General features: G+C 50.3%; 1 protein-coding gene across 1 annotated transcript; it reads left to right on the plus strand.

The window, feature by feature from the left end:
* Nucleotides 1–381: 381 nt before the first annotated feature.
* Nucleotides 382–7,370, plus strand: LOC122389531 (DNA fragmentation factor subunit beta-like). The gene is made up of 6 exons (XM_043381676.1): nt 382–566; nt 2,553–2,720; nt 3,947–4,079; nt 4,253–4,426; nt 4,687–5,044; nt 6,040–7,370. Exons 2-6 carry the CDS (start codon nt 2,553–2,555, stop codon nt 6,233–6,235), a joined length of 1,029 nt encoding a protein of 342 aa, XP_043237611.1. The 5' UTR covers nt 382–566; the 3' UTR covers nt 6,236–7,370.
* Nucleotides 7,371–16,215: the final 8,845 nt, after the last annotated feature.

A 16,215-nucleotide genomic window follows, 5' to 3' on the forward strand; every position in this document is an offset into this window, starting at 1 on the left:
ACGAAACTACCCGACTGATAAGTGTCCGTGCGGTTTGATGGTCACCTCGGTCACCTCTTTGCCAGGAGCGTTCGTTTCTCGCCTACTAAATACTACAAAGCAAGGTATATAAAAACATTAGGCATTTTGCTAAGAACTTTGATACCTATGCCTTGTGGTAAGTAAAAATCACGGTAACTATAAATGGTAAAAAGCTGTGCTAAGAAGGCTAAAATAAATATATAGACTATACTGGGTAAAAATATAAAATACATAAACAAAAAAATATACTCTGCAAAAAGGCTAAAAATTATGCATACCACGCCTACCCACTACCCAGTGAAAATTACTTTAGCTATTTTGCAGTGCTTTAGAGCTAAAAGATATGGCCTTGGCTAAAAGAGTCGCTGCCTCGATTTCGCCGGCACCGCCGCCGTTTGTAAAAATTTGAATGACTTCATTTTGATTTCGTTTATATTTGGGTTATATGACTTTGTTGATTTCCTTGTCATTTCCTTGGTCATTTCGGAGTTATACAGCCTTGGTTATTTCCTTCATTTCGAAATTCATTCACTGCAACTGAAGAGGTGAGTTTGAGAGGATACTTTTCGTCTCGAATTGCATTTTTGTCGTCTAGCAGTTTTTCGTCCGCCATTTTTTGTGTCTATGATTTTGTTTGTGCATTTTCGTCTATGCTGGGCGTGTTTTTGTTTGTGTTAGCCTCTCAGGCTTCAGACTGGAAACCCAAGATTCCTATAGATATTGATATAGGGAAAATCATTTGAAATTTCAAAATGTCCGGCATAACAAGCACATTGCGCCAAACTTTCAGCACCACGTCCAGCGGAACACGCCGTGCCCCAAAGTTTCCGGCGCATTGATGGTCCTCGAAATGTTGGGCAAGTTGACGATTTCAGAAAGTTCTGCACAAGAAGATGGAAACTAACATTGCTATAACTTCATTTGCTACTCTTGATATTAAAATTGCCCACGATCCATAACCCACTGAAGCAAACCCACATATATCAGACGTGATTCCAGAAGGCTGTTCGGCTGCGCAGCCAAAATGAAATATGCTGCAGCACGCATGCGCAGTGAAGGCTATGTCACCTGTTAGTCCCGCCCACACCATTGCATCATCGCCTGTGTGACGTCACCTACTGAAACATAATTTGTTTTCCTGCAGCCGGAAATTTGCTGCTGCAGAAGGCGAAAGCGGCGCGGATTAAAGTTTACCGTCCAATATTTCTTATTGTAGGCGGCTTGTATGACATATGTTGTTTTTTGGGGTATCATTAGCACTCTTTTCAAATGAGAGTATAAAACCCTAGAAGCACAATAATGTTGATTCAACATAGAATCAACATTGGTGTAAATGTTTTATCAATGTTGTGCTGTTAGCCACAGTTGACCTGATCTCGATGAGAAAATCAAATACAACACAAAATCAACGCGAACTCGATAATAGATTGATGTCAAAATCCTCAATGTTGACAATCAACCTGGAGTCCTGGATTCAACCAATTATAACACAAAGTAAACGTGAAATCAATGCTGGATTGATGTCAAAAGTTGGTTGATCCTCAGTGTTCACAATCAACCTAGATTCAGCCAATTTTAATGTTGAAATCAATATTGTGTGCTACTAGGGGAGTGCCCACCAATGACAGCGGCCTCAGATGATTGGGACTTACACAGGTACAGGCTGGGATGATTGATTGCTGGGCTCCTGACCGCTGAAGTAGTGTCTCTGTCTGCAGTGAGCTGTACCCGAGTGAGGCGACTGGCTAGTGAGCTGTCCTTCAGTGGGGTTTCACTTCACAGGAGCCAGAGCCCAGGGCTCGAGAAGACTGATAATTAGACTGAAGGGACCGCCTGGGGGGGGGAGGTAGCGTGTTCAGCTGAGGCAGCTGAAGAGATACACAAAAGGATTGCATGCAGTACAGTATGATGTCGATGTTTGAAGCCGGTGTCCCAAAGTGTGTCGATTGGGGTGGGAAACTACATCCAAATAAAAATCATTTTTCACTCTCATCTCTAATTTTTAAGAACAATTTTCCACTCCCAATTTTACCGTCAAAAAACATTTGCATCTGTGATCAAAACTAGCATGATATTCGTGATCAGCATCCCGAAAAACTCCATAGCAGCCACACTTAACGACGTTCTAACAGGTCCCAATATTTCCGACTTTTGGGTCATTGACCTGACCTGGACCTGGACCTGGAAGGTCAACCAATGACCTATGATCTTAAAATTGGGTATCATCGGCTTCCTCTCGTTACGGGCAATACCCTCTCCCCCCGCCCCCCCCCCGTTATACGTTCGCGGCTGGAAAAACACCAGTACGGGTGAGCGATATGTTAGGTTCTTGTGCAGGTCAGGTTAGGTTAGGTTATGTCAAGTTCATTTATTCTGGTTGAAAAAGCCGTACAAAGAGTTTATTGAAAACACTGCATCAAATCAATCACAATGGTCCGCCCGGACTAAAAAAGAAACTATGTAGTGAGCAGCACAATGCGCGACTGTTTGGTTTGATGCCTTTTTGAAATTTTCTAATGTTTAATCACCAGATGGAGACTACAGATGGATTGGGGATGTCCAAGACTCGAGAAATAGATTCCCAGAAAAGTCTGAAAGGTCTGAAGGTGATCCTGTTTGGAGACAAGAAAGTGTTGCCAATGGGCATCGCAGCGAGATCGCTAGGCGATCTGATCAACAAGGCCTGCGCCAGGTTCAAGGTGGGTGATTTTTTTTTAGAGTGTCAATGATGTTTCGAGAAACCGTTTACCCAACGTTAAATCCTGAAAGGTCCCTGCTGCAGCTGGGGTCAGTTACTTGCAATTGATAAGTTAGTTGGTATGTACATTTGTTACTTTGAATGCAAAGACCCGCAAGACCTGTACATTTGTTACTTTGAATGCAGCATCAATCATTAGAATCATTACAAGCGAGCGAGCGCAGCGAGCGAAGTGAGTCTTTTCAATATAACGGAAAAATCTCAGTATGAGCGGCCCGGCCTGGCCCGGCCCGGCCCGGCCTGTAACCTTTTGAGAGGCTTATATCTCAGCAACCGCTGGACCGATTGGCCTGCGGTCTTTTTTGTTGGGTAGCCCCATCCCTTCTACCCCGTAATTGACTACTTTTGATACATCTCAGTGACCGTCGTGGCACGTGCCACGTGAAAAGTCAGGGGTGTTCAAGCTGTTTTGCAAAAGTATTGATTTTGAGAGGCTCATATCTCAGCAGCCTCTTGGGCGATTGACTTGCGGTAATTTTTGTAGGGTAGCAGCATCCCTTCTACCCAAAATAGGATACTCTCGATGTATGTGGGTCACCCCCAGTGCACGTGCAAAATACAACAATAAGAGGTGCCAAATTTGTTCCCATTTCAGTAACTCGGTAATTACTGGGGCGATTTCGCTGAAACTTGGCATACAGGTAGGCACCCACCAGGCATTGCATTCCCATGTGTTGCTGTTAGGGTGCTACTGCACGTGCGCACGTGCAGGGGGCGTTTCCAGATCTCGAGAACGACTGGGCCGATTGCGCTCAAACTTGGTACACGGTTGGGGACCAGTTAGTAGGGTGCCGTGCAAAAGTCATTTTGGACCCCATTTGCACGTGCGCACATGCAGAATGCCGCTTCCAGATCTCAGGAACGGCTGGGCCGATTGCGTTCAAATTTGGCACACCGCTAGCGACCGGTTAGAAGGGTGCACAAGCCCGTTGGAAGCACCCTCTCGCCCTTCCGCACGTGCAGGGCTCACAATCTCGCTCGCTCGTTCTTCGCCCAAAAGGCGTTTTACTGGTAGTATTATCCATGCTTTGTTGAGTAGTGAGATGCAAAGACTTCCTTTTTTAAAGTCACTCGGTAATTATTACCTACCGCTGGCTTCTGCCCCTGACTTTGCACTGAGTACTGAGTAGTGGCAGGTGATAAATGACAATCTGTTCGTTGTTCCAGATCAGCAGGAAGGGTGTGAAGATATGCCTTCCAGATGGCACCCAGGTAGATACTGACGACTATTTTGACACACTTGAGAAGCAAAGCATGGTCATCCTGCTCCGGCCTGGAGATTCCCTACACCAAGCTCCAGGTCAGTGCCACCAAAGAACAGACTTGTAAATTGGTGAGTATATTCAGTTCCCAGCAAATGCAAAGGCACAACCAGTGCATACTTTGTCGGCGTCCAGGCCTCTCCATCACAGCTGCCTGCTGGCACTGTCTCACTGTCCTTCTCCCTGACACCCTTGACTCTCTCCCCGCCAGTGGTGCGGCTGGTGGAGAAGCTGCTCGCCCTCTCCTCCACTCAGCGGCTGCGTGAAGAGCTGCTGGAGGTGCTGCGGGGACCGGACGGTCCGCTGCGGGCTGACCCGCCTAGTCCTGGCCAGCCGGACCAGAGTCGGCGCAGTCAGCGCACTGATGACCCCGCCTGGTTCGAGGGTAAGCTGTGCCGCTGGAGGGACTTAGTCAGCAACTTTCGAAACATGTACCTAATGGTGACTGGTTGTCAGTTTATGTTGGCCTTTGTTACCTATGCTGAGACCTCATGTGTTTTGGTTAACCAGAGTAAGTGCATCTTCAGACTGTATCGTGTTGTATTCATTTACCATTGACAGTTGTCACCACCATCAGTTAGATGGCACTATGTTACTACTTACTAGAACAGGTGGCTGACCTAACTGTCCCCTGTCTCGCGGCAGGTCTCGACACAGGCGCCACCACCAAGGAGGAGTACATGCGGCGGCGCTGTGAGTCGCGCGTGCGCACCTACTTTTACAAGTCGCGTGACCAGGTGCGCGGAGACCGCTCTGCGCCGCTGGCCGTGCTGGAGCCGCTGCTGGACGAGATGATGCAACAGCTGAAGCAGGACCGCTTCAACGGCCACTACTTTGACCGCTCCTCGCTGCTGAAGAGTGGTCGACTGTGTGACGATGAGGGGGAGTTTGAGTGTCAGGGCCTGTTCTCCAAGAGCCAGTGTGGCTATGATGAGCACCGGATTAATCCGTACAGAAGCCGGGAGGATCGGATCGTGTTCTCCACATGGAACCTCGACCACAGGTGAGTTTCGGTGGATAAGCGGATTGAGACGGTGCCTTATTTGGGCTGTGGGGATAGGAAACATTGAATTATGAGTTTGGGGAAGATAATATAAAAAACGTATCGGAAATGTATTGGAGGTATTGTGACGTTTTTTGGTTGATAAGTAAGCTACTGTTTATTTTGGCGTTTTTTTTTTTTTTGTTGAATGTGACTATACTATAGGCAATCTTGAGCAGAAGTGCTATTCATGTCGCTTAGATACGACACTTCCGTTGCGACTGCGTGAGAAATTGCAATTCAGCAAAATCATCTCATATATGCAATCAATCATTGTCTCAACGCCATTGCCGACCTCCCCTCGCTTCCTATCGCCACTTGTGGGGGGGGGGGGGGGGGCAGGCGGGTAAGGGAGGAGCGGCCGGCCGCGTCAGACGCCGGGCCGCCAGCTGATTGGTCGGCTCAGGGGACTGCCGCCCGAGGCAATCGGGCCAGCGGGCGCTGACCTCACCCGAACCAGACGTCCAGTCTGCTCTGGTCTGGAGTGGGTCGCGCGCGTTCAGTGATCAACGGCAGTGCAGTGTGCTAAAAGACTCATTATTCACAACTTTAACTACGACTGCTTTAATGCCACTACTCGTGGTGTCCTGAGAGTCCTGGCTTGAAATTTTCCGATAAAACATTTTGTACATACTGTTACTCTTAGCAATCGCTGAAAGTTTCAAGGCGATCGTTCAGTCGGTGTAGCTATGGCGAGGATTGAGTTTTTTTTTTTCTAAGGTGAGGTCACTTGACGTGGCTTGGTGACCTGACCTTGAGAGCCCTGGCTCTGAAATTTTTACGTGTGCGGAAAAGATGCATGAACAGGTGTGCCAAAAACGGCGGCGCAGAGCGTCGCCGTTTTTGAGATCTGCGAAAATACGCAAGGGGGCGTTCAAACACCCCCGGCCCGGCGCGGGTTAATACCGTCCTTCCATCCATAGCCCCGACCTGAACTTTCTGTCGTCTCTCGGCAGGATCGAGCGCTCTCGGACCATCCTGCCCGACCTGGTGAAGGCCGCGCGGGGGGCCGGCCGGCGCCGGGTCAACTGGCGCTACTTCTACCGACTGCTCTTCACCACCGACAACCTGCGGCTGGTGCACATCGTCTGCCACGACAAGGGCTCCCACGACCGGTACCAGTGCGACCAGAGCCAAGTGTATGTACGCTGACACCCCTGCGACTGCCGCGCCAACAGTGGCACTCTTCCCACCAGGCTAGTCTCTGGTGTCTCCGCATTTACATATTAATGATAGATTTTCACTATGGATCGAGGTCGGCGTTGATTCCAGATGATGCTTTCAATGAAGTGCCTATTGATTATGGCAGGGGAGGGAGTGATCATTTATTGTGATATCTTAGTGTGGCTTTCAGCTTCAGTAGTGTAGTGCGCTTTCGTATCTAGAAGTAGTTGTGCATGGCCGGGATGGCATCCACGAGTCTGCGTCGTTTTTCGCCTCTTAGTGGTTCGGGCGGCTTAAAGGCATACAGCCACCCGACTGCCGCATAGGATGATGGACATAGGAATGGTTACATGGAAACGGTTGACATTTGTGACGCATTCGGTCTCCGTTACAAAACATTCCCTGTGTGATAGAGAAAATCCACGATCCTTTTAATTCAGATGCTTCCAAATCCTTGGACTAATGACGTTATATATGGTATGCCGTCATAGGATCTTAAAAACATGTTAGTTTTATTATTTAACGCATTTCTAAGAAAAATAGTCGTTTCTGGGCTATCTTGAGTCGACCTCCTGATTTCCTTTCGCATAATTTCCCAGAAAACAAGACTCCTTTGCTTTTTGCGAAAGCATGTCCAAGTTCGCAAAAATTCAAACAGTAAACACTCAAGCGCCGGAAGCGCCGATAGTCCCCCCCCCCCAAAAAAACACACACACACACAAAGAAGGCCACAAATTGTTCTCGTCGGTCCTGCCTCTCGCAGGCCGCCTCGCACCCCGGTGCTGAAAGGCCACGTATGGGTTAGCTCGGATGAAGTTTGCATTCCTTCAACGGGAACCGCTCCGCCTGGGCGGGTGACGTCACAATGCGCTGAGCACGTCGAAGAACCAGGAATTCGTGATGACTAGAGATCGGATTTTTTGTGATTTTTTCGCCGAAATATGCCATTTTCATGTTTGAAATTATGGCAAAAAAAATGTGGCCAAATCCTCAAAATATGTGAATTGGAGCACACTTCAACCTGCGTAATCAGTCTGTTTTTATGCGACTTAAAACTTCCTTTTTCACTGACAATTGCTCACGCTTCATTCTGGACAGACCGATCCATAGACCACTATATACCGATCGTATAAAGAACAGCTTGGAGACCATAATATGCGACAGATTTTCTTCGTGAAGCGTCGTCTTTTGTCCGGTATCGCGGTATAGGACGACCTCTCGATGTCAACACTAGTGACCGACGGGTATCTGAAGCAGGCCATGCCAGCTTTCACAACTCAATGTTTTGCATGTCCGTTAGCCTCGGCACGACGGCCTCAGCACTTCATGTCCCCTCTCAGTACGTCACAGTCTATTTCCGTGCAATCGAGGGTGGCCCTGGTGTCCTGAAATTTCGAAAAGCACTCAGGGGTCGAAGTTTGATTCTTCCTCACGGGTTGCATTCCACCACAATGCAACGCACCCAGGATTTGGTGCACTGCAGACACCATAGTGCGGAATACAGTGGCGAGGGCGACACATGTCTCTGAGACACCAAACCTCACCGCCAGATCTAAATTCATCGGGTTGTGACGCAGCTTATACAACATCAGCATGAGCTGATCTTCCAGCTTCAGCTTCTCTACCTTCCACCCAGGCACACACTGAATGCCTGCCTTTTCCAAACACTTAACCAGTAATTGAAAAGCTTCAGTAGGAAAGGAACACCTGTGTAGAATACCACCAGGGTCGGAGTTCCCTCGATCTGAGCAATAGTAAGTCTTCTCGACTCGTAATCAAGGCTAGCCCTATCAACTTCTTCCAAGTAACCCGGCGATGGTAACCTCCTTGTTGGATCTTTGAATCACCCACGGGCGAAACGGTCGTCGATTATGAGTCTGAAACTGACAAAATTAATTATCACCGTAACGGTGGGGAATTGATAACACTACATATTGGAAATTGGCGTGAAAATATATTGCGGTACAACGTAGCGTAGTCACTGTAGACGAAGTATCGCTCAGACGCCTTCGACTTGGCATGTAGGCTTCTGAGAAACAAAGAAAATCCTGATTGATAACGCCAATCACATCAACAGAGCAGGAAAACCCAAATTCACACGACTCATAGCATTTTAACAACTCAAACTCCTTACCAAAGTAAGCCCGACCGTCTTAGAAAAGGCCCAGACCAAAGACCATGCCGGTATTTTCCGACTCGGACCACACCCTTCTGCCTTCGAACGATCAGCTGCTTGCATGAAAAATCCAGCTGATAGCGTGACACTTTCAGTTACGCTCTCAGCCGTCGGCGCCACCAGACAGAGTACCCACGCCATCTAGTGTCATGCGGCAGCACTCTCCCTCAGTCGTACTCGGGTTGGTACGCAGCTGGCGCCACACGAGCAACGTGCCACCGAGAATAACTGCTTCGCTCGTCACACAAATGTTTATTGATATGAAAATTAGACTGAACTAAGATAATTTAGTTGTTGCAAGCACGCAGAATATGAGACCTCCGTCGCACATTGCCCACGGCTCAACAGCAGGATGATTGTGCTATTCACTTGCCCCAGGCTCAATATGAAGAATACCGCCGTGGGCCCGCGGCGTAGCGGCGGCTTTCCCATGTAGCGCTCGATCGTGGCGTCGATCACGTCAACTCCGCCCATTGTTGCGTTGTAATACAGCATGATTTCTGGCTTACCGGTTTCCGCGTCAATAAACGGCGCCGTATGCTGCGTCGATAGCGCCAGAACGATCTTCTTCTGCTTGGAGAAGGGAGACAGCGTGATATTACTGCGGAATGCAGTTATGTTCGAGTTGGTCGCCCGGTTGTGGCTATTGGTCATCTCTGGGAAGCAGCTTCCGGTCCTTGTTGACTCTTGCATGTTTTGTTTAGGACTCTTGCAAGACTCTAAGCGTATGCTGAGTGGACAGGCACGGGTTAGCCCGGATGGGGCAAGGCAGGGCCGAACACACGTCAGCACTCACAACTCAATGTTTTGCATATCCTTTAGCCTCGGCACGAACAAGATTACTTGGGCACGACGGCCTTAGCACGTCATATCCCCTCTCGGTACGTCACAGTCTGTTTCCGTGCAATCGAGGATGGCCCTGGTGCCCTGAAATTTCGAAAAATACTCAGGGGTCGAAGTTTGATTTTTCCTCACATATGGCATTCCACCACAATGCAACGCACCCAGGTGCGTTGCACCCAGGTGCACTGCAGATACCGTAGTGCGGAATACAGTGGTGGCACATGCCTCTGAGACACCAAACCTCACCGCCAGATCTAAGTTCATCGGGTTGTGACGCAGCTTATACAACATCAACATGAGCTGATCTTCCAGCTTCAGATTCTCTACCTGCCACCCAAACACACACTGAAAGTCTGCCTTTTCCAAACACTTAACCAGTAATTGAAAAGCTTCAGTAGGAACACCTGTGTAGAATACCACCAGGGTCGGAGTTCCCTCGATCTGAGCAAAAGTAAGTCTTCTCGACTCGTAATCAAGGCTAGCCCTCTCAACTTCTTCCAAGTAACTCGGCGGTGGTAACCTCTTTGAGTCACCCACGGGCGAAACGGTCGTCGATTATGAGTCTGAAACTGACAAAACAAATGTTTATTGAAATGAAAATTAGACTGAACTAAGATAATTTAGTTGTTGCAAGCACGCAGAATATGAGACCTCTGTCGCACCTTGCCCGCGGTTCAACATTGGGATGATTGTGCTATTAACTTGCACCGCGCTCAATATGAAGAATACCGCCGTGGGCCCGCGGCGTAGCGACGGCTTTCCGATGTAGCGCTCGATCGTGGCGTCGATCACGTTGATCTTTGATCAGTGTTCATTAAAGGGACACTCCCACCTTAACATTAGTTTTGAGTTGAGATAGCCAAATTGGTGGCCATGGCCTGCAAATACCGGTTTGGGCACTCACAACATCGACAAATGCTTTAATTCGGAGATATGGAATTTCAAACTTGCAGTTTTCGGATTCTAAGGGGCTAGTGCATTGGTATGCCCCCTTAGAATTTGTGACGTCAGCGGAGATCTAACGATTTTTAAATCTTTTACTAAAACGTTTGGTAGCACGCGGTGGTATATGCTGCTTTGCGCGCAACAAATGCCGCACTTTCAAATAAAGTCGCTAGGAACAGCGGAGATCCCAAAAAGTAAACAAAAGTAGAAGTCTAATATCTTGAAAACCGGTGAATATTTTTCGATGAAATTTGGTAGATATTCGTTTTCGCTCTTTCTGAACCGAGCGACATCACTTTCGTGCCAGTTCATTAACTTTTTTGAAGGTGGGAGGGTCCCTTTAAGTTTATCTGGACATCTGCACAAGATGCTGAAGGCAACTCATCTGTTGCTGGAGATGAACACCAGTCGACTCCGACAGCAGCTCTCTCGGGCCTCAGCTGGCGCTGCTGCTTCGTCCCACGATGTGCAGACTGCAGCTGCAAGCAGGTCCCGAGAGGCCATGGATGCTTTCACAGTCCAAGTAGAACTGCCGCAGCTGTCAGCTTTCTGCAGAAGATCTCGATACTATCTTTCTGTGTACTGGGTCTTTTCGCTGTTCAGCTTTGATTTTCTCCTTTGCCCATCCTGCGGTTTCCGCAGAGACATGGCCAAGAAAGTCTGCTTTGTTTTGTTTATCTAATTCGGCACTAGACGAATGATCAGTTGTAACATTCAAAATATCTGGCAGATAAGTCGCATCAAAATCATGCTCTGATAGTCTCACTAACCATTTTTTAAACGACCGCTAAGATGAGTTGACTTGAAAATACATTTTAATGGTGAATGATATGTCATGACATAAGTGACATGACCTAAAAGATAAGATCGCAAAAGATCAAAAGGCCATGAACTTGTAAGGCATTTCTTTTCTGAAGTAGAATAATTTCCTTCAGCTTTGCTAACCTGTCGACTATTAAAAGCAATTGGGTGAAATTCATCACCATATTTTTGTTCAAGTACGCCACTAATGGCGAAATCACTTGCATGCGTAAATAGGCCTCCTCCTTAGCACACGTTGCGACTATAACTGCTTCCCCTGCAGGCGACGCGTAGGTACGTCAAGGCACGAGGGGATCCAAGGGCATATCCAACCCCGGGTGGAGGGAGAGGACCAGAAGGCGCAGTTGGAAGTCTCTCTGTTTCGACAGGCACAGCTGATACCCGACCTCGGCCAGATCCTGTGTGACAGAGAACCTGAGGGAGTTGTAGACGTAACTCGAGAGACCTTGGGTGAACGCGATTATGTTGGGCAGTGGCGAGGCTGGCAAGTCGTGACGTTTCGGATAGCTGGTCACTAGGAATTCCGAGGACATTTGAGTCGGTCTCACGATGCCTCCGCACATGGGGATGGGGTCGCCTAAGGTTGAATGGATCTGGAAGGAGCCGCCGTTCTGGCTACTCCGGACGAACGCTGAGGTCTGGAAGGACACTATCTCTACTTCTCCTTCGTGCAGAAGTGACGTGAGCCTCCGATCGCAAGGGGGTGGCTGCTCTGTCCAGATGAATGTCCCCCGCTGGGTTGCGGCCTTGCCATGTCCTTGGAGTAGGGCAAGGAGATACCCTCCGCCACAAGCCTGGAGGTGTCCGGGAAAGCCTTCATCTTGTGGGACCGGATTTCCAACACTCCCATCTGGATCCTGGTATGGTTAGCCTAGCAAATAATGAAAAAATCACAGATAAACGAATGAATAATGCTCAAATCTCAAACATCACAAATAGGAAATAATGTTCATTTTAAAAGAGCAGCATGCCTGGCTGCGCGCTCCTTTTGCAGATCAGCTCGTCACTACGCAGCCGTACTCCGTTCCGCTGCCGCTCGACCGCGCGCTCCTTCATGGAGATCGACACGGCGCCGATGCTGCCGTTCTTGATCCAGCAGATGCTCCGCCTCCCGCTCTGCATCAGCCGTTGCGGTGCGACGCTGACGCTGCCTCTCTCGAATCCTCTCCTGAGCGACCTCCCGCTCCACCTCCGTCTGCTCCCCGTCAGAGTTGTCGACGTTACCGACCGCCACGTCCGGCGAGCTGGGCCGCCGCCGCCTTCTCTTCGCTTGGCGGCACCCCGCGGGAAAGGCGCAGAGCCGGGGCCTCACGCTGGGCCGGGCGATGGTGCTCACGAGCTATCCCTCCGCTCCCAACTCAGGTCGTCATCAGCTGCCTTCATCAATCTCGTCTAGGTCAGTAGCAGCGACTGCTTCCCTAGCTTCTTATAGCTCACGTCTTTGTTTCCTGCAGGACCCCGGTCACGTCGCGGTGACAGAAGCCTAAGTGGCGTCGGGGTCAGAAATTTCGTTTTGTGCATCTGGTTGTGCTGCGTTACAGCGGTCATGGTATCCACGTTTCTGGTACTGGTTTACCCGTTTACCGCCGAAGGTTTTTGCTACCTGTGACAGCATGTTGTAGGTGAGGTTTACTGTAGATGGTGTTGCTACCTGGAACATTAAGTTTTCGGCGAGCCTGCTCGTAGCGTCGTAAATGACGAGACTTCTACTTTTGTTACATTACTATATCTGCTGCATTGTGGAGCGCGATTTTTAGATCTGTGGAAATCGCTGTCTCAGGAGGAGGGCATGCCACACCGCCGCTGACTACGTTGCAGTAATTTTGAAAACACTTTTGGTGATCCAATGCATGATAGGAGGCGTTTTTTTTTTTTCACGTCTGACGACAAAGTACGGGCATCGAGCAGTCACTTATATCTTCATCACCGTTGGATTCCAAGTTCTTCCAGCCTTGCTATCCTCCATGCTGTTATTTCTTACAGGTTCTCATGCTGGTGATCCTAGTTTTGGACAAAACCTGCTTCGCTTCCTTGCTTTGATTGGCTCTCTCTTTCATTGCGGCAATGTAGCACCTTTTGACGTGGTTCGCGCATTGCGCCTGCGAACGCTGCGTATGTAGGGAACACGTGACTGAATTATTTGTTGACGTTGCACGTCAGATGTCCCTTCACCTACTAAATGTTATCTGTAGTCTCATCTTCAGTCAGTGAGCACCACCATGTACTTTTTGCCGGATTTCGTCTGAGGCAGGGGCCCAAGTACATCGACTGCTTCTGTATGCCTCACCCTTAGCGGTTTAGGCATGTTCCCAAGAGATGATTGTTGCTTTCGTCCACGTTCCTTGATTTGGCACGTCGGGCAACCTGCAATGTAGTTGGTGCAGATTGTGTACATGTTCTTGAAGAAGAAGCTACGTTTAAGGTTGCCAAGTGTCTTTCCTGCCTTGAGGTGTCCTGGAGGGGCGTCCTGTACTGCTGATTTCACCAGGACTTGGGCTAGCACCACCTGCCACCTCTCCGACCCGGGTTTGGTGCTGCTGACCCGCTCCAAGATATCATCTTTTGTTTTCCGAAATCGGTGTTGTCGTGCCCACGGGGGTAGTTCTCCCTTTTCTATGGCTTGTTTCAGCTGTGGTCCTCCCCTTGGAGGTCGGCGAGGGATTGCCTTCCCATTCCCGTCGGGGTGTTTGGCCCACTCTGTCTTCTCTGCGATGCACTGGGTTTTGGACATCATCTGCCGCTGGGACCTCCTGGGGACGGGGGCAACCTGTGGCGCGGTTGTAGCTGAAACACAAGAGCCGAAAGTGCCGGGAAGCAGCGGTCGTTGTAGGCGAAGATGGAGCGGCCCGCTGGCCAGCTATGCCTCGGGCGATTGCGTTGAGCCACTGAGACGAGTTAGCAGCAGTGGCGCCCCATTGTTGGAGTTCAGGCTGCTGCTCGCGGTCCCGTCGGAATTGTCCGTCGAATTATCTCCAGGTCAAGCCGAGACCAGGGGCGTTAAGCGAGCTCATCTGTTGCATGTGAGTCAGCAAGTCCATTGCATCCGATGGGTGGGCACCCAGGTACACTACCGCGAACCTCAAAAAGCCTTGGTCCAGATTGATAAAGTCGTCACCGTGTTGGAGATGCAGGCTTGCCGGAGACGGCCATCCACCAGGCGGAAGACTCCGGCGGAGTCTTCCGGCGACGAATCGGTGTCGAGGGGGGAACCGAGGTCAACATATCGGTGGCACACGATATTTTGCCGGATAGTCGCCGATATCGCCACCTGGTGGATGTTACCTGTAGGGCTGATGATCAGCGCAGCAGGTGTCGGTAGCTGCTCGCTGGCGGTGGGCGCAGCTGCCGCCGCGAGACGGACGGTGCCGGTCAACGGCACCAATGTAACAAGTGCAAGTCGCCGTCCGATCTCGGGCCCAGGGCGGGGCACGGCGAATTGTTGTCGGCCCTCGTCAGAGGTTCTAGTTTTCCGGCACAGATGTATTCACTGGCACAGCACGGATGGAGAACTTTTGGTCACAGTGATCGCCAGGGCTCTTCTGACCTTTCCTTTCCCGGGGTGCTCTCGGCTCGGCTCACCCCGACCTAGTTCCTACTACATACTTGAACATTAGAACTATCCTGCGTGACGGCCCGCTATGGGATTAAAACATTTTCGCTTTGGGACTTGTCTCGTGGCTGGTTATTACTATGTCACCGCCCAGTGGCGCAGCCAGGGGGGGGGTCAGAGGGTCAGCTGACCCCCCGAAATTTCTGTCAGGGGCCCGCTCGAGAGAGAGAGAGAGAGAGAGAGAGAGAGAGAGAGAGAGAGAGAGAGAGAGAGAGAGAGAGAGAGAGAGAGAGAGAGAGAGAGAGAGAGAGAGAGAGAGAGAGAGAGAGAGAGAGAGAGAGAGAGAGAGAGAGAGAGAGAGAGAGAGAGAAAGAGAGAGAGAGAGAGAGAGGGGGGTGTCCTAATCTAATCGGACGAGCCCGCTTCGAGAAATACCTACTGGGACACCAAGGGCCCCCGGGAGAACGGGCCCGGGCCCCCTGGGTGGATGGGACCCGGGCCCCCGATGGATGGTGTCCGGGCCCCCCGGTGGATGGGTCCGGGTCCCCGGGAGAACGGGCCCCGAGCCCCGGGTGGACGGGGCCCGGACCCCCGGGAGAACGGGTCCGGGCCCCCAGGTGGATGGGGCTCGGGACCCCCGGTGGATGGGCCCGGGAGAACGGCCCGGGCCCTCAGGAGAACGGGCCCGGGCCCGCTGGGTGGATGGGGTCCGGGCCCCCGGGAGAACGGGCCCGGGCCCCCGGGAGAACGGGCCCACGCCCGAGCCCCCGGGTGGATGGGGCCCGGGCCCCGGCAGAACGGACCCCGAGCCCTGGGTGGACGGGGCCCGGACCCCGGGTGGATCGGGCTCGGGCCCCCTGGTGAACGGACCCCGGAGCCCCGGGTGGACGGGCCCCGGAGCCTCGGGTGGACGTGGTCCGGGCCCCCGTGTGGATAGGGCCCGGGCCCTGGGGTAAATGGGGCCCGCTAGGGTGACCCGCTTGCTCCGCAACGCGAATAAGGGGTATTTTCGATCGGTGGGCGTTTGGCTGCTATTGTGTCCGTACTCCGTGGGTTATGTATCCGTTTCGGTCGATTGCCTTTTGACGGCTAAGTATTTTGGTTTGGGAAAAATATCCATCGCATCGAGGTGCTCGTGTCTGATAACCATGCGTTCTTCTATAGAACATGCCAAGTGTATTTTATAACATAGGTTAAGGACGTAATTTATTAAGGACGTAAAGTTACCTATTGAAAAATGAAGGCCATCGATGAATTACTATGTAGAGGTTTGAAACATTTATATTTTTAAGAATATTGTTGCTCGTCATGCAAAAGCAATGATTGGACCTTGGACAAAATTGTATGCTCTTTTCAACTATGCCATTTTCAATAGTCAAACGTACCAGGTTATGCAGCAAAACCCGTGTAATTAAGTAAGTCATGAACAAATTATGTTAGTTTTGATCACAGATGATGTCTTTATACATTTAGGCGAGGTCGGGTCAGGTCAGGTAAGGTCAGGTCAACCAGTAGGGATCGTGACGGGTATTCGTAGTGCATACGTGTCAACCGCCTCTGACAGCTTCGTAACGTGTTACGAAGGCACCAAAACTACTTCTTGAATGTTCAAATGGCTGCTAAATTCGAATT

This window comes from Amphibalanus amphitrite, unplaced genomic scaffold (genome assembly GCF_019059575.1).
Source record: "Amphibalanus amphitrite isolate SeventyFive unplaced genomic scaffold, NRLGWU_Aamphi_draft 000361F_arrow, whole genome shotgun sequence".
Taxonomy (NCBI): Eukaryota; Metazoa; Arthropoda; class Thecostraca; order Balanomorpha; family Balanidae; genus Amphibalanus; species Amphibalanus amphitrite.